Below are 21,547 nucleotides of genomic sequence, written 5' to 3' on the forward strand. Positions count from 1 at the left end.
GTCCTGGGTTCGATCCCCAGGTGGGGCGGTCCAGGTCCTTTCTGTGTGGAGTTTGCATGTTCTCCCTGTGTCCGCGTGGGTTTCCTCCGGGTGCTCCGGTTTCCTCCCACAGTCCCAAGACATGCAAGTGAGGTGAACTGGAGATACAAAATTGTCCATGATTGTGTTTGATATAACCTTGTGAACTGATGAACCTTGTGTGATGAATAACTACCGTTCCTGTCATGAATGTAACCAAAAGTGTAAAACATGACGTTAAAATCCTAATAAACAAACAATTTCATTTACATATTCTGCAGATACTTTTATTGAAAGAGACTTGCAACTGAGACCTATATATTTACAATTCAAGCATTTGAGGGTAACTGGATACTGAAACAGTCTAACAGACAAATCTGGGTTTGGTAAGTACCAAGAGAAAGTTACCTGCCTGAGTTTTTTGGAGATTAGATAATGCAGTAGGGTTGTGTTTTAGGGGTTGGCCTTAGTTCCAGTAAAGGGAAAACTTAATGCTTTAACACAGAACATTTTGGACAATTGTATGTATCCAATTTCGTGGGAAGATTTTAAAGTGTGTCTGGGAGTATTTTGCCCATTCATTCAGCATTTGTGAGATTAGACTCTGAAGAGTTTGGGGAAGGCCCTTTTCTGTTCCAGCACGACCATCAAGTGCACAAAGCAAGGTCCATAAAGGCATGGTTGGGTGAATTTGGTGTGAAATAACTTGACTGGCCTGCACAGACCCCTAACTTCAACCCCATAAAAAACCCTTTGAGAAAAACTAGAATGGAGGTTGCGAGAAAGGCCCTCATGTCCAACATCAGAGTCTTATCTCATAAATGCTGAATGAATGGGCAAAATGCTCACAGACACACTTCAAAATCTTGTAGAAAGCCTACCCAAGTCAACCCAACAAAGTGGAATATATAAAAAGGGCAATATTGAAGTGTAGGCTCCTCTGTATACGTATGGCTATTTTAAGGGCTGCGTCTAAATCAGCATACGTCGTAGTAGTGCTTAGGATTGAGACGCAGCCCTTAGCTCCGCCTTTGCGTTTATGGTGTATTTCCGGGTGAAGAGTTTTACACCCTCCCTCATTTGACGAGACGTGAATTAGCTTGGTGAATAAAAATGACCTCGGAGAAGCTAAATGAAGTGAAAGCAGCTTCGATGGAGGAGAATAAAGAGAACTCGACGGATGCGGGAATCGCTCTAGAAAGTATCCTTTATAGGTCTAGTATGTTTGTTATTTAGGTGGAGGATTTGTGTTGTTTCTTCTATTAGCTTAGCTTACAAGCGATCCTGCATGCCTGCGGCTGTGTTGCAATTTACTTCATATTCCCTATTAAGGCGCACTAAGTAGACTGTAAATAGGGGAGACTCATGCCCCCTATCTAGTGCTCGGAGTGAGTAATTGGGATACGGTGTGATTTCGTTGTAGGCATACGTGTCATTTTAATGTATAAATAGAGTATGAAGTGTTGCTTTAATTCATTTTAATCAAAGAAGGTTTTTAAAATATAACGATATAAGACAAATTTAAAGCATTTTAATTGTGTTTATTCTATATATAAGTAGTGTCTTCCTTAAACAGCTGCTCTGTATAAAACCCTGGCACCCTAACCTTTTTAATTTATTTTCGAAACCCTAAACAACACACTTAATAGTTTCATTTCAAAAGACTTAGTTGTTTTATTCTAAATGTTGTTGTTCTGTGGCTTTTTCTTAAAACTAATTTGGCTGTGTTTTAGCCTGTTAAAAGTAAAGCTGTTAGGAAAATGCTGTTGCTTTTTAACATTTGAAGTTTCTCACATGATAAATACACACTTGTCATCATATTACACAAATATGGGTTTGCAGTATTTACACTAAACCAGTATACTGATAAACAGTGTATCTTTAAAGTAGCTCTGTACAAAGATTAAGCAAACGTGTTGTACAGGGGCAGTTGTAGCCCAGTGGTTAAGTTATTGGACTAGTAATCAAAAGGTTGCTGGTTCAAGCCCCACCACTGCTAGGTTGCCACTGATGGGCCCTTGAGGAAGGCCCTGAACCCTCAATTGCTTAGACAGTATGCTGTAACAGTACTGTAAGTTGCTTTGACTAAAAGCGTCTGCTAAATGATGAAAATGTAAATGTACATTGTGTACAACCATTAACTCTTAAGACAGTTACCATTCCTTTTACTACTTTTAATCATGTAATACTGTAATATCCATTTATGTATATTTAAGTATACAAACAGGTTGTGGTGAATATCATGTTTTAGCTAAAAGAGATACTTTAGATATTTTTGTGTGTTTTCGTAGAGCACGGAAGAAAATCAGATTATGAATATTAGCCTTATTGTGGCCACAAGTTTCAGAGTCACACTGCAGCCCAATAATCAATATGTTTTAGTATTACTTCAAGTGCCCAACAATGGCTGCTTGGTAAAGCCAGGATTCATACCCACAACCTTTTGACTGTTAGCTTAGCGCTCTACCCACTCAGTTATTACTGTTCCTGATGAAGAAACAAGATTCATTTCAAAAGTCTTGTTTCTCTCCTCTCTGAATGGATTGTTTGAATAACCACGTCTTAAATTAAATCTCATGTATTGCGCATTAGGATATGGTAATTAGTCATTAGCCCCAAATGTAGCCATATGGCCATAGGAATTGATCACTGTTCTTGGATATTTCTTAACACTTTTTCCCCAGTCCTCCAAATAATAAAAGATTCTCAGCAGCAGCATGGACTGAGACATGGAGATTACCAGCGCTACAGGTAATAAGCTGAGCCAGGCATATACAGTGTATCACAAAAGTGAGTACACCCCTCACATTTCTGCAAATATTTCATTATATCTTTTCATGGGACAACACTATAGACATGAAACTTGGATATAGCTTAGAGTAGTCAGTGTACAGCTTGTATAGCAGTGTAGATTTACTGTCTTCTGAAAATAACTCAACACACAGCCATTAATGTCTAAATAGCTGGCAACATAAGTGAGTACACCCCACAGTGAACATGTCCAAATTGTGCCCAAATGTGTCGTTGTCCCTCCCTGGTGTCATGTGTCAAGGTCCCAGGTGTAAATGGGGAGCAGGGCTGTTAAATTTGGTGTTTTGGGTACAATTCTCTCATACTGGCCACTGGATATTCAACATGGCACCTCATGGCAAAGAACTCTCTGAGGATGTGAGAAATAGAATTGTTGCTCTCCACAAAAATGGCCTGGGCTATAAGAAGAGCTACAGCATGGTGGCCAAGGTCATACAGCGGTTTTCCAGGACAGGTTCCACTCGGAACAGGCTTCGCCAGGGTCGACCAAAGAAGTTGAGTCCACGTGTTTGGCGTCATATCCAGAGGTTGGCTTTAAAAAATAGACACATGAGTGCTGCCAGCATTGCTGCAGAGGTTGAAGACGTGGGAGGTCAGCCTGTCAGTGCTCAGACCATACGCCGCACACTGCATCAACTCGGTCTGCATGGTCGTCATCCCAGAAGGAAGCTGACGCACAAGAAAGTCCGCAAACAGTTTGCTGAAGACAAGCAGTCCAAGAACATGGATTACTGGAATGCCCTGTGGTCTGACGAGACCAAGATAAACTTGTTTGGCTCAGATGGTGTCCAGCATGTGTGGCGGCGCTCTGGTGAGAAGTACCAAGACAACTGTATCTTGCCTACAGTCAAGCATGGTGGTGGTAGCATCATGGTCTTGGGCTGCATGAGTGTTGCTGGCACTGGGGAGCTGCAGTTCATTGAGGGAAACATGAATTCCAACATGTACTGTGACATTCTGAAACAGAGCATGATCCCCTCCCTTCGAAAACTGGGCCTCATGGCAGTTTTCCAACAGGATAACGACCCCAAACACAACCTCCAAGATGACAACTGCCTTGCTGAGGAAGCTGAAGGTAAAGGTGATGGACTAAACCCAATTGAGCACCTGTGGCACATCCTCAAGTGGAAGGTGGAGGAGTTCAAGGTGTCTAACATCCACCAGCTCCGTGATGTCATCATGGAGGAGTGGAAGAGGATTCCAGTAGCAACCTGTGCAGCTCTGGTGAATTCCATGCCCAGGAGGGTTAAGGCAGTGCTGGATAATAATGGTGGTCACACAAAATATTGACACTTTGGGCACAATTTGGACATGTTCACTGTGGGGTGTACTCACTTATGTTGCCAGCCATTTAGACATTAATGGCTGTGTGTTGAGTTATTTTCAGAAGACAGTAAATCTACACTGCTATACAAGCTGTACACTGACTACTCTAAGTTATATCCAAGTTTCATTTCTATAGTGTTGTCCCATGAAAAGATATAATGAAATATTTGCAGAAATGTGAGGGGTGTACTCACTTTTGTGATACACTGTAGCTGCATTCAGAGCATTTACAGATGGTTCATGTTTGCCTATTTTTTTTCTATCATTTTCTCAGGGGATATTGCTCCCGAAGGCTGCGCCGCCTGCGCAAAACACTGGGCTTCAAAATGGGCAACCGGCACAAGTTTAATGGCAAAAAGGTCACTGTGGAGATTCTATCAGACAACAGGTAGGTATCAGGGAATTTAGCTTCGAATGCTTAAAATAGCCACTCTGTTAGTTTGGTATGACCCTAAAGTGCTGTTATATTATTATTTAAAAGTTGCATTTTGTGTTTACTTGTGTTATCTTTATCTTTTCTTAAAATGTGTTGGAATATCTGAAACATTTAAATGTGACAAATTAGACATTTTTCTGATTACCACAATACCGACTGATGCAAAAAATGTAAATCATTTAATCAGCTTGTAAGAACTAATTCTACAGGCCAGTAAAATTTGTCAAGTAACAGATTTGGCCCCTGGGCTGCTCATTTCAGTAGCCTCTGACAAAGATGTTACAAAAGGGGAACGTGAATATTAAGGAGGCTACACACAGTCTGCTTATAAAAAGAATACATATTAAACGTGCACTGCAAATGTATCCAAAACTCCCTTATTGTTATTTACTGTTGTACTCCACTATATAATTTGTAAGAGAAACTGTCATTGACTCGGTCTCACATCTTGTCCTTTATCCTTTCCCAGGCACTTGTTGCTGGTGGTGATGGAGGCAGAGCGGGCGTGGAGCTACTCTATGCAGCTGAAACAAGAAGCCAACACTGAGCCAAGAAAACGCTTTCATCTAATGGCACGTCTGCGCAAAGCAGCCAAGCATGGAGAGCACCTGGAAAAGCTCTGTGAGAGCCCACGGGTCGATGCCAAGACCAAACTCGAGGCTCAGGTAGCTCTTACTGTTAATACAGATGTGTTTCCAACCAAAACAATGTTAGCCTTAAACTCCTTTCATGCATGCATGCTTATTTGGGTACTAAGCACAAATGTACTGTGTTATGTGATGGTTTTGTTCCAGGCGTACTCTGCCTACCTGACTGGTATGGTGCAGTTTGAGCTGCAGGAGTGGAAAGCTGCCATGGAGGCCTTCAATAAGTGCAAGTGAGTGTAATTCTGTCTTATCACTAACCCAATCGTAAATAAGCAACCAACACAGCTGAGGAAACAGCCTGTGGGAACAAATAATATTCACACGGTGCTGCGTAGAGCACACAGGGCTCACCCACAAGTTCCTGCGTGGAGGAGAGGTGGCACCTTTGTGCTGATCCTGTAGAACCACTTTGACAGTGAAGTATATTATCTTACAATGCTCTGTGCAGCAGACCAAATAAAAAAAATGGGATTCACAACCGCAACAAATGTCAAATCACTTATAAATAAGGCCCTACCTAATTCACAGCCTTGAAAATTTCCTGTGTAATATTCAATTAACTGTGAAATTTAAAATTTAAGGTTTGTGTGTACCGAGTTGTGTATGAATTATGAGGTGCAATATGATGTGGTCCTATTGCAATTTAGTTAGTTAGTTAAGTCTTTGAGACAGTCACTGAATGTTCTAGGTTTACATCCAACTATTAAGGAAAACTGTGCTGTGTATTGTAGCTTCCATTTATTTTATCATTCAATTTATGTGTTATAGAGTGTTATTTAATGACTGCTGTGAAATTAAGCACAATTTAGTAGGGCCCAGAGCCGTAGATAGAGAGAGTTGCGACACTCCTTGATCTCGCCGCTACGCGGTCACGTGGTTCATGTAACCCTCAATAGTTCCAAACAAACCCGGCGCTGTCATGTTCTCAAATGGGACAGGCAGCAGTAAATGAAATATTAAACGGCAAATAATAAACATTTGTACAATTTCTGGGTATTTTCAACTGCGTTTACATTTACTGCATCTGCTTTAATGTCAATTTGGTATATAAAGTGGAAGATTGATGTTTATAATGACTTGTTAATAGGTCGTTCTTGTTAACACACAGTACATTATAATAGCATACATTACATAATGCGATATCATTAAGTAGTAGAGACAATATACAGTATAGACATTAAAGTTTTTTATGTTTTGTTTTTTGCATAAACTAATCTCCCTTCACTTTCCTGAGGATTCATAATAATAATCATTTTGGCTAAACACTAAGTCATGTGCTGGATTCATAAGGTTTACCTGCACTGAATGAACAGATTGATAAACACATTACCGTACCAAAAACATTATAGTGCAGGTACATGAAAAAGCATTCATTCATCTCTTATTTCATGAGTGATTAATCATTGATTCCTACATGTAATACATTAATGAATTCATTATGAATATGCACTAGTTCATTTTGTCTAATGTAAGTGGTGGACAAGGTACACAAACCATTTAGTTGAGTTAAAGTAGAGATATCCAAGGTAACATATTACTCCAGTAAAAGTAGTAGTAAAAGTAAAAATACTCTTTACCTCCACTAAAGTACTAAACTAAATTTACCTTCAAATGTACTTAAGTATGAAAGTAAAAGTATAATGATTTATTGTGGTTCTAATGTTTTATGATCATTTCTGTAACAAGACTCTTGATTAATCAACTCATTTTAGGTGAAAAGACTCGTGTGTCATTAATTAAGCTTAACTGACTAAGCTAAATTGGGTTATACCTATTAATTAAGATAAACATGTAACATTTAGTGCTGAGCAAATGCTAAACAATAACAGTATTAAGTATATTAATGACATTAAATTCATTATTTTTTTAAAACAAAGCAACATACAGCTAAAAATGTTTGATAAGTAGTGGAAATGAATGGGGCTCTATGGGTTGTTTGGAACTATACAGAGCTCCACAACCCGGAAGCTGCGCAGAAAAAATGTCCCGCCCCCTTTCCAACGGTTCCCTATGGGAGTGTCGCCACTCTGTTCTCTCTACCGCTCTGGTAGGGCCCTACTCATATAGAACTGATACATGATCGTGTACATACTGTGAACGCTTAGGATTATAACAAAAGTAGGCTATTTAGGGAAACCATCTGGCTGTAATGTAAAAAGCCATAGACATGATATGACAAAAAAAAAAAAAAAAAAAAAAAAAAAAAAAAAAAAATCCTTCCTACAACTGGAGTAATGTTAAGATGTGCCATTTACACACCATTTCATGAAATCTTTTAGGACGATCTATGAGAATCTGGCAAATGCTTTTACTGAAGAGCAAGCTGTTCTCTATCACCAAAGAGTGGAGGAGATCTCGCCCAACATCCGCTACTGTGCTTATAATATCGGTGAGAATTTTATCTTGTTGTTCATAACACTACCAATACTAATAATGCTACTGCGATACTCAATAAGTAATTTTGTGTGAATATTGTTCATTTATTTATTTGAGTTCAATCTTGATCATAATGAAGCACTTGATCATAAGTGCTTTTAGCTTGAATGTTTTATGTATATATAAAAGATTGGACTTACCTGGAGGCACTTGGTTTTTTCAGCTAGGGCTAATGAATCAAATCTAAGCATACACTGACGAGGCATAACATTATGACCACTGACGGGTGAAGTGAATAACACTGATTATCTCTTCATCACGACACCTGTTAGTGGGTGGGACATATTAGGCAGCAAGTGAAGATTTTATCCTCAAAGTTGATGTGTTAGAAGCATTAAAAATGGACAAGCGTAAGGATTTGAGCGAGTTTGACAAGGGCCAAATTGTGATGGCTAGACGACTAGGTCAGAGCATCTCCAAAACCACAGCTCTTGTGGGGTGTTCCCGGTCTGCAGTGGTCAGTATCTATCAAAAGTGGTCCAAAGAAGGAACAGTGGTAAACCAGCGACAGGGGCATGGGCGGCCAAGGCTAATTGATGCACGTGGAGAGCAAAGGCTGTCCCGTGTGGTCCGATCCAACAGACGAGCTGCTGAAGAAGTTCATGCTGGTTCTGATAGAAAGGTGTCGGACTCCATACCTCGATGGGCCAGGGCTGTTTTGGCAGCAAAAGGGGGACCCACACAATATTAGGAAAGTGGTCGTAATGTATTGCCCGATCGGTGTATTTTATACTGTATTTTGTGCTGTATTGTATTTTTCAGATGCTAGCAGGTCTGTATGTTGCTCCTGGTTTTCTAATTTGTGGCTTAATTCAATAATTAAGACGTGATGCTACATTTTAAACTGACACTAACCATGGCAATTTTCTGTAGGTGACCAAAATGCTATAAATGACCTGATGCAGATGAGGCTCAGTGCCGGAGGTGGTGGCGGCATGATGGCTGAGAAACTTGAGGTTAGAACTTGTGCTATCACTGATGAATTTAGTTTTTATTTGTATTTCATACAAATATGAATACCTTTCTTGTCATTCTACAAGTACAATAATATTCAGTGTGCTCTTCTCAAACATGGGGAAAAAAATAGGATAGATTTATACAATCTAGTCCAGTGGTGAAAAGTTAAATATGAGGTAGTAGAAGGCTCCTGGGAAGAGGGATTTGGAGGGGATAACAAATAACAAAGCTTAAATAACTTATTTAACAACTCGATGCTTCAAGCATGGTTCATGTTAAAGATGAGATTCCGTACCTTTTGTAGAAATAGGCAAGCAGTGATGTAGTTTTTCTACACACCGCTAGAGGACGCTGCAAGACATTTGTCAGATCCTTTAAACTGGGGACGCATAGTTTTGGTACTTGAGTGCTGTTCTCCAGCACAGTTTGGTCCTTTTCCTGGTATCAGGTGTGTCTGAGCTGAGAAATTACTAAACTGTGCTCTCTAAGACAGCTTGTATCTAAATTGTGTAACCGTACATTATTCAGACATGCTAGTTACTAATTAGATGTTCTGTTTAGTACAGTAGGGTGCGGTTAGAATCACAGAATTAAGCAAATCCCTGTCTCCTAAAAATAGAGCTCAAAGAAAGGGCATCAATTAAGTTTGGTCCTGCCCTTGTGAAACTTTTGTTTCCAAATTCTCCAGATCTTTCTTTCTGTTCACTGTGCTGCCAGTCAGGTGCCACAACTGAGACTCATACTCAAGGACCTGCCTGTAAGACTGATGCAGATTTGTACTTCTGAAAGCATAGCCACTAAAAATAGAATGCTGTGTCTGCTGCATTGAGAATAGCGCTCAACAGACACAAACAGCTATGTACTCTCTAATGCAACAGTATAGATGCTGTAATCATACTACCTCACCCAATCCACTTGTTTTGACGCCCCAGCAAACACCCTTCCTTCCTCAGACATGATCGTCTGTGTCTGTCAGGACTGGCTGGTAGCACTGCTGATATTCAAACTGGACAGCTTGGTCTTTCGGTGGTGGTGCTAATCTAGAATATTTGCTTAATGAGCCAGCTCAAAATTCCAGCTCAAAATCTTGCTTTTCAAAATGTGATTAAAGTAAAAAAACCTGTTACATGTAGCTGTACAGAGGAGACTTTGGGAATTTCACTTGGCTCAGTGGGTAGCACTGTCGCCTCACAGCAAGAAGGTCCTGGGTTTGATTCCCAGTGTGGAGTTTGCATTCCTCCATGAGCTCTGGTTTCCTCCCACAGTCCAAAGACATGCAAGTGAGGTGAATTGGAGACACAAAATTGTCCATGACATTAAACGTGAACTGATGAATCTTGTGTAACGAGTAACTACTGTTTCTGTCATGAATGTAACCAAAAAGTGTGTTAAACATGACGTTAAAATCCTAATAAATAAATAAATACTATAGTTCTTTGCTAAAAGTATGGCTTTGTATGCAAACCAAATAAAATAAGTATGAAATATAATATTTCAGTTGCTGTATCAGGTAGTTAGATTTCTTAGGTTATATAAGTGAGTATGTTAAACATTTAAATTTTAAAATGCATATTTGTGTCTTTTTCAGGCTTTGATTACACAGACAAGGGCAAAGCAGGCTGCAACAATGAGTGAGGTGGAATGGAGAGGTCGTTCAGTACCCGTAAAGAACGATAAAGCCAGGATCTTCTTGCTGGGGCTGGCAGACAACGAGGCTGCCATCGCACAGGTGAGGCAACAGCTCGACCATTTTCTATTAGTTTGTCACATTACATTTGCAGTGCAGGTCACTGACTTAATTTTTTTTTCTTTGAATGGGCTGGGTTCTGTCATTACATCTTGTACTTTACAGCATCACTGACCCCACTAACATAAATAGAGGCAAATGCTAACCACACCCACTGGTTTTCAGAACGCTGTAGTTTAACAATGTTCTCACCTTTCCTCCAGTTGGGGGCGCTCTTTGCCACACTGATGTTTTGGCCCTGCTTTGGTATGTGATTGTGATTGTGGGTGTAGGATAGTATCTACCACACCCGTGCCACTCCTTGGGCCTAAAGCATGCTGTCCTGCCACTGCATTCTGCACATTGCACTCTCTCACACTGCACATCACACACCGAGCTGAACTGTGATTAACTATGCACATAAAGCATGCAGTCCATTATAGTGTGTTTTTGGCCCTTAAAAAAAAATCAAATTTATTAGGATGACACAGACTCCTGAAATAAACAGGTTCTTACAGCTGTGATTTTCCATAAAATGTGACGAAGGAACTGGTTCCCCCAGTTTTTGTGTTGCTGTTGTGAGGTGTTACCTAGGTGGATTTGGGACACGCCTGAATGCAACCTCCTAGGGTGTTTGTGTCATTATCACTTTTTTACTGTAAGGCCTAATTATTTTTCCAATACAGTTTCTTGGGTGGTAGTTCCATGCCCATGTTATTCTCGTGTGTCTTTTTTCTGTTGTGTGGGATAGCACATTTCCTCCTGCTTTAATAGACTTAATAATATATTTTGTTTCAGATTTTTGAGTTGTCAGTTTATACGGCGTTTCAAAAATTTTTTTTTTAGAATTTTGCCATATTGAAGCGTTATGTAGGTTTACAGTTACTGACAGATACATATTATGTTCTAAACATTTTCACCCTAGTGTTAATGAAAGTTGTGCACCAATCAAAAATCCCCAGCCCATAGAGGTGATCCTATAGTGAAGATCGTGACTGAGTTTAAAAAAAAAAAAAAAACAGAGACCCTACCATTTGCCTCATAACCTTGTACTGGCGCCACACACACACACTACAACATTAAGGACGTACCAACTCTATGTGTGCTGCTGTGATACACTCATACCAGCATTACAGGCACTACTACAATGTAAACTAGAACCAACACCATACACAACCCCAATATATACTACTACCAGTCTCACACATGCTATCACAGTAGCATTCCGGGTTTTCTACACATTGTCACCTTTTAATGAATGCTTTGCTTGGAGTGGGACCAAACCTGTTCTGGTGGCTATGTGTGGGCGTGAGAGTGTAGCTTCCACATACATTTTGTTTGGTTGCGTGCATTTGTACCAATGCCATTCAGCTTGCCTTTTTCTAAACATGCTGAATTTGACCATGAGGTTTAAACTTTTGTGTTCATTGGGGCTGGGTGATATAAAACAATGTTTTGCCATATATTTTACAAATCTACATTCACACTTCTGCTGCTGTTTGCTCAGGTGCTAGTGTCTTACCCAATACCCAAGCTTTAGCACATTTACCTTTACATTTTTGGCATTACCCAGACACCTATATCCAAAGCGACTTACATTACAGCTACACTCTGAGCAATTGAGGGTTAAGGGCCTTGCTCAAGCAGCAACCTGACAGTGGTGGGGCTTCAACCAACGACCTTCTGATTACAAGCCCAGTATCTTAACCACTAGGCAACAACTTGCCCTTCAATTTAGAGAGCAGTGTTAATAAGGCTCCTATGTAGCTCAGTAGCAATTGACCATGCTTTGAATCATCAAGTAGTTTGTCTAATGGGTATATTTTTCTATTAGGCAGCCAACGAGGAGACGAAAGAGCGCCTGTATGAGACCCTGCTGGCTGAATGTAGAGACACCATCCAGGCTGTAAAAGAAGAGCTAAGGACTGATGTGGTAGGGACACTTTTCCCTTTCCAAAGCATGTGTACATAATATTAAATGTGTAATGATCGTATATATAGTCGATATAAAAAGTCTACACGCCCCTTTATAATGTCAGTTTTTGTGATGTAAAAAATGAGACCAAGATGTAAGACTTTTTAATATCCACTGTATGTTTTTATAGAGGGAGCCGAAAGTCTTAAGAGCACTAGTGAAAATGCTCCTATTTTGCATTTTTCTTTTGTTGTTTATTATTATAAATCTTATGAGCATAACTTAAGTGAACAGTTAAATATAAAAATTTTTTTTTTTTTTACATTTTGCATATCTGAAAATGAAGTAAACCTATTTGTGCAATTGAGAATGTCAGTTCTTTTGTGAAAAAGGTCAGATTTCAGGAGTTATTCTTTCTATTAAAGACAACACTTGTGGGTTTGATCTACTCAGTAGAAGCTTGTTTACATTAATACTGCTGTACCAAATACTAACAGATATACAGTATATACATTACATTACAATATACATTTTTTTTTAAAGATTCAACTGTTTAGTCAAAATATGTTGAATGTGAAATTGTTTTTGCGAATATTTTTTGACTAGTGGTCTCAGACATTTGGTGGCCCAATGAATGAATGTATAATTTTATTATTATTACTATTTATATTATTTTTGTTTGTGTCTTTAATCCCGAACAGAAACAGAGAGAGAAGGCTGCAGACAATGCTGAAAGTGGAAAAGCTTCCAATCTGCAGTACCTGCACAGGTTAGTGCATGTGTATAAATATTAGTAATACACATTATTCACTAAGCACTGAACTTTGGCCCTTTTAAAAACTAATAATATTTTAATGAGGAACTAAATAAAATCTCTAACACTTCTCTTTTTTGTTTTTATCTTTGAATTGTACATGGATTATTGCTTTACATACAATATTAATCACACTATTTCAGCCTATTATTCAGTATACTAATAATGGAACAATAATGTATCATGAAGAAATTTGCCATTGCCGTATAAACTCTAATAGCTGGTCATACCATGTAGATGACAGTGTGTTTAGACCCGGGGGGGCTTTCACAATGTGTGTTTCAGAAATCTTAGTTATATTACACAGTGTTTTGTGTGTCATTACTGTTCTTAATGATGGATATTTTTTACACCACATTGACCTAACACCGACCTTCTAATTAATATACAATGTGTATATGTCTGTAGCTACCTGACCTACATTAAGCTGTGGACAGTAGTGAAAAGGAACGAGAGCATGGCACATGCACTGCAGGCCAAACTGAAGGAACCACAGAATGACGAGTACAAGAGAGGACCCCGACCACAAGACCTGATTCGCCTCTATGATATTATTCTGCAGGTACACACGTGCGCTAACCCCCCCAACATCTGCAAAAGATTAGCTTCAGTTTAATTTGCTTTAATGTACACTAGCATCAGAGGGCTAGCGAGTCCACTCTCAGCAGGAAATGACATGAGAATATGTGCAATATGCTTTATGAAGGTGAAATCGTTTAGTGTTTTTCAGTGCTACTCTGTCAGAAAATCTTAGAATAACTACTGTCTAAATGAACAGACCTGTATATGGTTCAAACACCTTGATATTATTAAAAAATGCAAACTAATGTTTAAAAGATTAGATATTTAAGTGTTAGGTCTGTGTTCTGTTATGTCAGTGTTTTAATATTGCTCTCTTAATAAGATCATTTACAGTCTGGTATAAACTTCATATTTGTTGTTTTTAATACATTGGTTCATCTACAGTAAACAAATGTCAAATAGCATTTTACTTCAATTTATACAGTGGGAAAGTATGCTAGGCCACTACCTCAGGCATCCAGAATTCTAATAACAGTGCTGCTATCTGCCAGTTGGGTGGCTGCATGGACCAGATTGGCTTATGTCTGAAACAGCCTAGCCAATGGAAGGTGCAGTCTCAGTGAGGTCCCAAGTATCTAGCTGCAAACAGACTTTTTAACTTTTTGACCTATCAACAGACTGAAATAAATACCTCTGAAATTTTTTAATCATGAAGATTTTGGAAAGTTTGACTGATGGGGTTTGAACTTTATATGGTACAGTCTGAAGCTCTGTAAATAAAGTGATAAAGTGCCGGTTAAACCTTGTGAAATGCCTTAAGTAATTATTTTAAAAAACATAGGAATTAAACTGACCTATTTTGCCATTATATGACACGTATTAAACATGGTGTAAAGAAAACCCAAATAAATATAAACTTGGGAATCCACAAATACCTATTTAAGCAAGTCATTCTTGGTTTTTTTCCCCCCACCTAATCTTTCACATTTTTTCTCCTGTGTATTGGCAGAGTCTGGCAGAGCTGTCAACACTACAGGGTTTGGAAGAAGACCATGCCTTCCAGAAGGAGGTGGCCCTTAAAACACTGGTCTACAAAGCTTACAGGTGTGTGTGAGAGAGAGACTGACTTGCATGCATGAATGCTCAGCTGTACCCAGTTCAACCTAATCTCTTAGTACTGACACACCCTCCCAGTGTAATCTAGCCTTAACCTCTGTCCTCACCACAGCTGACATTTCTGACATTGTTAAAAGAAAAAAAGAAAAAAGTGACTCTCTAAGGTAAATTTTTTTTACATTTGTAAAGCATTCCTTACCTGTCTCTGTCCCATCCTGTCTCTTTGTAGGTGTTTCTACATCGCTCACTCGTACGTACTGGTGAAGAAGTGGAGTGAGGCACTGGTTCTGTATGAGAGGGTACTGAAGTATGCCCGTGAGGTCCAATCCAAGGCCAAAAATCTAAACAACAGTCTTAAGGTACTGGATTTAAGGATGATTTAAAAACAGATCTTTTATTTTACATTCTTAATGATATGGTACATAATCCTTTAAAAGACCTTTAAAAAGAATCCTTTAAATTTCTATCACATCGAACAGCAAATTTGTTGCCATGTCATTATCCACAATCAAAAATATTTCAGTGAATCAGTGAATCCTGATCATTCTTGTCCAGCCCAGGCATTTTTTTAAAATGTTGGTTCAAGTTGAATAAAAAAGCTGGTAAACTTCATACACAATGTGCTTTCGTGTCCCTGTGTCAGCTGTATCATCAGTTCCATATTATTATTAACAGCTGGTGTTGTCTTTAGAACGGCTGTTGTAGCATCAAAACAATGATATTCGGCTCCTAATCATGAATATCAGGGCCGCGGTGAGTCTGGTTTCCTAGAGTCACTGGGCATAATGCGATAACACTTCCTGGATGCCAAACCATTGCGGGGCCACTTCCCCTCAGACCAAGCCATTCGTGTCTGTAGCAGCACAGCTGGGGATTTGAACCCTTGATCCCAGGCATAGTGGACTAGCATGATTTACCAGTGCACCAAAAATTTTGTGTTAAAATGCACAAAATGGTCATGCGCACACATCTGCTTATCTAGCTGCTCAGTGCTTTATGAAGTACTTTGGTTTCTGTTCGTCTTTGTATTCAAGTGAATTAAAGAAGCCAGCCCAGTTGCAATGTGCTATAGTAGAGCCAGCACAATAAATGAATGAATAGTAAAATAATGCCTGATTGACAGTTGTTGATAGCTCTCAGATTTTTCTACTCTTTCAATGTGGATGTTGTAAGATAAGAATTTAATTGCCTTACTGCTCTCTCTCTCTCTCTCTCTTTCTCTCTCTCTCTCTCTTTCCCTCCCATAAGGATCTTCCGGCTGTCCAAGAACTTATCGCAGAGGTTAATTCTGAGAAATATTCTCTTCAAGCGGCCGCCATCTTGGGTGGGTCCTCATTTTTGCAGGTTTTTTGTTTCCATTACAGGCGCCTCCCGAAAGAAGCAGATCAGCATTCAGTCTGTAGTTAAATAAGGGTTATTAGTAGGCTAAATAGAGGTTGGTGAGGCATGACTCATTCTGTGAATGGTACAGTGATGGTGTATGTGTTTCTGTAGATAAAGAGGAAGTGGCTGAAGCTCCTGCTCAGCAGCAGGTCAAAGACAACAAGGTAAGAGACTGTAAAGCTTTCACTCAAGCTCACTTTCAAACCTGTGCACTAAACAGATTGGAGTCGTTTTACCTGCTTGATAAAAATGACATGCTGCACTAGCCAGCGTCTAATTTTAGGTCCAACCCTACTTGGAAAACTCCTGGAATTCTATAAAATTACCCTTGGTTCCAAAGTCCGGTGTTGCCTCAACATGAAAAGTAAACGCACACAATTTAACAGTTGTATAGAAATAAATACCCCCCACACCCCCAGAATACAGAGTATTTGAGTAAAAAGCTGAAAAGATTTGTTTTTTTGTGGCCATTTGATTTGTGAAATCAGACATTTAGTCATGACTAATTATGAAGAGGCAACTTTAATAGCTGATCCTGACTACTCATAAATTCTGTTAGCCCACTACCCCTTTCAATCCCAATGGTGCTGTTGGCCAGTCGGGCTCCTACCTACAGACATGATTACCTGCTTTGTCACTTTAACATTTTTGTATGGGGGGGGGGGACTCCTGTTCAGAGTTTGTACTGCATTGCGCCCAGACCCACTGCAGTCCTGTGCAGGATAAAGCTGCAGCAAAACATTGCACATTTATTGCATTAAACCTTAAACGAAAACATTAAAAACCCAAGTTATTGTTGTTCTTTAGTGTAGCTGGTCACAGACCTGACAGGCTCAATGCAGTACAACAATATCAGAACCAGAGACCAGCTTCAGGATATTCTGATCGAGCAGCTAATGCCAATTTCACACTACACGACTTTCAAGTTGTTCAGATCGCTGTACAGTTCACACTACACAACTGGATCTCTTGCACTCGGGAGTCTTTTCAGTCGTTGTGTATTTTACACTACACGACTGATTGGCGATTGGGGGTTTCACGCTACACAATTTACCATCAGGAGGAATCACAGATGAGTCTGAATGGTCTCCTAAACTACGTTTGGTCACGAAAACGCACGCGAGAAGTGACGAGGAGTTGAACTATACTAAGTCAAAAAATGCACATCAACAATAAGCGATAAAAATGTGTTTGTGCGCTGATGTGCAGTGTAAAAGCAAAGAGAAAAAATTGAATTAATCTGAGTGGAATTAATCGGAGTTGCCTCTGAGCCGGCAAATCTAGCAGCGACCAGTCGGCGAGCGAAAATCAGGGCAAAAATCATGTAGTGTGAACTAGGCATAAACCAATACTAGATCTGCAATACCCAGCGGAATTCATGCTAGTCTATGCAAATATTTAGCATTGTTTGGTCTGTAGTGTGTTGTACGACCTGTTGAGTTTGAGTGAGAGGTGGTGAACAGAGGAATGTTACTGAGCAAAGCTTAGTATGTGTCACACAAGTCTTTGAACAAGCTGAAAATCACAAATCTCACTACATTGAGCTAGGAATGTAGTGAGCTAATGTTCATTAAAACATTTTTTTTTTTGATCTATGGTTATGATAAGCAGGGTACCATTCAGAGATGCAGTATGTAACTTGAGGAAATATGAGTTTCCTTTTTGGTAGCATAACACTACCATTTAAGTTTTAGACACACCTTGTCATCAAGAGTCTAACACGCTACTACAACACTTTGTGTGGATGCCTGACCAGGTCTGTGGCTCTGTGATCACTCCAAACACAATTGGCCGTGTTTGAGGGACAGGTGGTCAAACAGGGGTCTGTTCCTGATGCAATATGCAATCTCCAGGACTGATCCAGCACACGAGCGGATAGGGGGGCACATAGAGCTTAGCTTGGCTTGTCTCTGTGTGGGAATCTTACACTGCCAGGTGATAAAAAGTGATCAAGGTGATCCTGCTCTCCTTGATCAGTTCAGGGTTCATGCTAGCACCAGCAGATTCGCTGTCAGGAATTGGAATGACTACATTGGAAGATTAAAGCGAGGGTTAATATCCACTGACTTGAATAATCAGTGAGTTTCTGTACGTGATACTGATCCCTGTGCAAATCCACCATGTGTGGGTGAAAAGAAGCAGTTTGCTACTGCAGTAGTAGAGGAGATACAATTAGGTGACTGGATACAATTAGATTGGGAGAAAGAAAAACTGTATAAACAATAAAAAATCATTTATTTGCTTTATATCAGCATCATTGTGTCCTTGTTGGTTGATAAGTTCTAAGCACTAGAATTAAAAATACTTCTATCTGGTAAATATAACTTAGTGGTTGTATGCAGGTGGGCAGATAAAGTTTTGGAGAAAAAAAAACACTAAAGAAAACTAAAATGCAGTCAGTATAACACGTTCAAGTAAGTCGTTGCTAACCTGCATAGAAACCGTGAGGGACACACCTTGAAGTGGCATCTTAGGCAGCTTTCAAACACCCTCCCACACAAATGTACTGATACCAAGTGTCTTTGTCTTGTCTTTTCTCAAATCAATTACTGCTAACACACACACACACACACTAACACTACCTTAGATTGTTTTATTATTAGTGCATCTGAATTACTACTGTGAGCTACAAGATTAAGTCATTTAACTGCTGAAATTGCTTAGAATCACAAACACACTTAGAACTAAGGATAGTTTAGAGTTACCAATCCATATTCTGTACCCGCAGAAAACCTACCTGGACATTAAAAAAGGAATTCCAAACATAAACACAGATAAATTCATACGTGATTTAGTAAACACATTTATGCCTAATGGAAACAAAACTATGAATGTGGCCGCTCAGGTGGCGCAGCGGTAAAACACACGCTGTTCACCAGAGCTGAAATCTTAAATACATTGTATCGAGGCTGAGCGGCCACATGAACAACAATTGGCCTGTTGTTCAGATGAGGGGCGGGATAAAGCCCCTCACAGTCCCAGGACCTTCTTGCTGTAAGGCGACATTGCTACCCACTGAGCCACCGTGCTGCCCGGGCGGGGTTTTTAAAATAGAATAACTGTACAACTCACAAATGAGCTTTTTTCGCTGCACCGAGATGCTCACCTAGGGGTGATCAGAAACAATAACACTCTGATGTAGCGATCTCTAATTATTTATTTTTTCTGTGCGGCCCGGCAATAAATGACCCACGGACCAGTATCGCAGCCCGGTGGTGTGGGAACACTGCTATAGAGTTTATTGCTAAAACTTCACTTCATATGCAGCTTGTTTAACACCAGAATAACAGTATTAGTATTATCAATGTACCACTGTTAATGTATTCATGAAGTACCATGGCTACCACAAATACCTAAAGAAATGCAGTTAAATTACTTAAATGAATACCTACGACATAGACAGGTTCATTTCTGCTCTTCCTGTCATCTTAATTTCTTTTTTTGTTTGTTTTTCCCCTCAGCCTCTTTCTGAGCGACTGGAAACCTTCAATCTCGACCAATCCCTGCTGGGCAAGCAGCCCAACCTGGTGCAGTTCCCACCAGAATTTCAGCCTATCCCATGCAAACCTCTGTTCTTTGACCTGGCCCTCAACCACGTGACGTTTCCGCCGCTGGACGACAAGGTGGAGCAAAAGGGCAAGGGTGGCCTCACCGGCTACATCAAGGGCATCTTTGGCTTCGGCAGCTAAACCCGGGCTTCGTTCGAGCCTTAAACCTGAGAGCTGGAAGGCAGTCGGCACTCCATTTGGAGTCGTTCCTTTCCTGTCCGTTCTGTTATGCGTTTGAAAACCTTTAGGCACAGATTTGCACATTCTAGGGTTTACCTGATTCCTTAAATAACTGATAGACTCCTCATTAAAGCATCTGTGAGTTGTATTGGAAGGTAGTTGGGTTGAATTAGGACATTCTAAAGTGTGCATTTCTGTAGCTCTGTATGACCAGTAATATTTCTAGTAGTGATGTGTGATCATTCATTTTGATCTCACGTTGGTTGGATTTTATTTTTTGACAGCAAGGATATACGGCACAAGGATTAGGGCAATTTTTGACTATTCCAAGCTCCAGGGTCCACACATTTTTTCTTTTAGCAGGGAAAGAATACTGCTTGCATATATTATAATTTGATTTCGATTTCAGTTTTAACCTTTTTTGATTTGAATATCAGTTAACCAGTTTTACAAATGTAAGCAAGTCACAATAGACTCAACACAATACTGTACTAGTAGTCCAAATTTAGAATGTAAGCCCTGATTCATCTCTGGCTCTGTTAACATGCCACCGTCATGAAACACAGGGTGTTAATTCCTGCAACCAAAACATTTATTATACCTGTTATAGCCCTAAATAGATGATTTATTCAGCAATGTGAAAGCTCTTGGCACTATACTGGTTCCATCTTTCTACACTGCACATGACTGAGAAGTGTCAGAGACGGCTTGTTTTTTTAATTTTGACAGATCTTTACAGAAGAGAGAACTTACTTTGATTTTAGTTTACACTTTAAACTCCAGAATCACTGGATTAACCAGTCAGAGCTGCAGCCTTCTTGCAGGGCAAACCCTAAATGACTTCATATTGGCTATGTAGTTTACTCCCTACAGTGTGGAAGGCATTATGTACCTCATGTAGTGCATGGATGTTGAAAGTGATAACCATTTGGGATTTGCACATCCATAAAAACAGTGTAAAACCACACCCAGTACCCAAAATAATATTAAAAATAAAGATTGTGCTAAACTTGCCGTATTTAAGATCTAAATGCATTAGTTTATTTCTATTTGACATAAGCTGATTTTCTAATAGTTTCCTGTTTTCCTCAGATCTGCACTACATATAGTAGAACCTATTCCCTCAGATAAGAATATGACGGCCTGGCTTTCTATCTGTTAAAAATGGGCTCTTTTTATTGACGTACCTTAGTATCTTTGCCATGTTAAGTGTGAATGTGACCTGTCTGAAAGACTACATGGAAATACTGGTCTCAATCCAGTTGTTCAGATGTTTTACTGCTTGTTAGAATGAAGTACGAGCCAGTCCTGGCATAAGAGAAGAAATATAAAGCATCAGGTGGAATTTAGTGCTCAGGTGTCTTTTTAAGCACCAAGAATATATGAGTTAGTCAGGGGATGTACCTTTTCTAGGCTGGTCTACATGGCATTCTGGTAAAAAAAATAAACTGACTTCCAAAAAAGAAATGCATATACGAGGGATCTTGTTTCCACACATTTATATTTTGGTTGGAAACGTTGACTGTGGGAGGAGTAGTAATTGATGTGTCTGAGAGACAGAGAGAGTTTATAGTCCGGATTTAGCGCCATCTGATTTCCACCTTTTTAAACCGCTCAAAGAAGCTTTAAGGGGAAGAAGATTTTCATGTGATGATGATGTTAAAGCAGCGGTGCAGCAGTGGCTACATGCGCAACCAAAAACATTTTTTGCT

General features: G+C 39.6%; 1 protein-coding gene across 1 annotated transcript; it reads left to right on the top strand.

Annotated features, from left to right (window-relative positions):
• Window positions 1-1,108: 1,108 nt before the first annotated feature.
• On the top strand, window positions 1,109-20,853 carry srp68 (signal recognition particle 68). The gene is made up of 16 exons (XM_062997828.1): window positions 1,109-1,219; window positions 2,703-2,769; window positions 4,430-4,543; window positions 5,061-5,256; window positions 5,386-5,468; window positions 7,518-7,627; window positions 8,548-8,630; window positions 10,220-10,360; window positions 12,192-12,290; window positions 12,974-13,041; window positions 13,495-13,648; window positions 14,618-14,712; window positions 14,954-15,083; window positions 15,973-16,048; window positions 16,219-16,271; window positions 19,569-20,853. Exons 1-16 carry the CDS (start codon window positions 1,132-1,134, stop codon window positions 19,794-19,796), a joined length of 1,785 nt encoding a protein of 594 aa, XP_062853898.1. The 5' UTR covers window positions 1,109-1,131; the 3' UTR covers window positions 19,797-20,853.
• The last annotated feature ends 694 nt before the right edge of the window (window positions 20,854-21,547 follow it).

This window comes from Trichomycterus rosablanca, chromosome 6 (assembly GCF_030014385.1).
Source record: "Trichomycterus rosablanca isolate fTriRos1 chromosome 6, fTriRos1.hap1, whole genome shotgun sequence".
NCBI classification, from domain to species: domain Eukaryota; kingdom Metazoa; phylum Chordata; class Actinopteri; order Siluriformes; family Trichomycteridae; genus Trichomycterus; species Trichomycterus rosablanca.

Excerpts from the sequence above, each read along its gene's own strand:
- srp68 (XM_062997828.1), top strand. The coding sequence starts at position 1,132 with ATGACCTCGGAGAAGCTAAATGAAGTGAAAGCAGCTTCGATGGAGGAG. Across the intron at positions 1,220-2,702 it reads TGCGGGAATCGCTCTAGAAA|TCCTCCAAATAATAAAAGAT; the intron begins GTATCCTTTATA and ends CTTTTTCCCCAG. Across the intron at positions 4,544-5,060 it reads GAGATTCTATCAGACAACAG|GCACTTGTTGCTGGTGGTGA; the intron begins GTAGGTATCAGG and ends ATCCTTTCCCAG.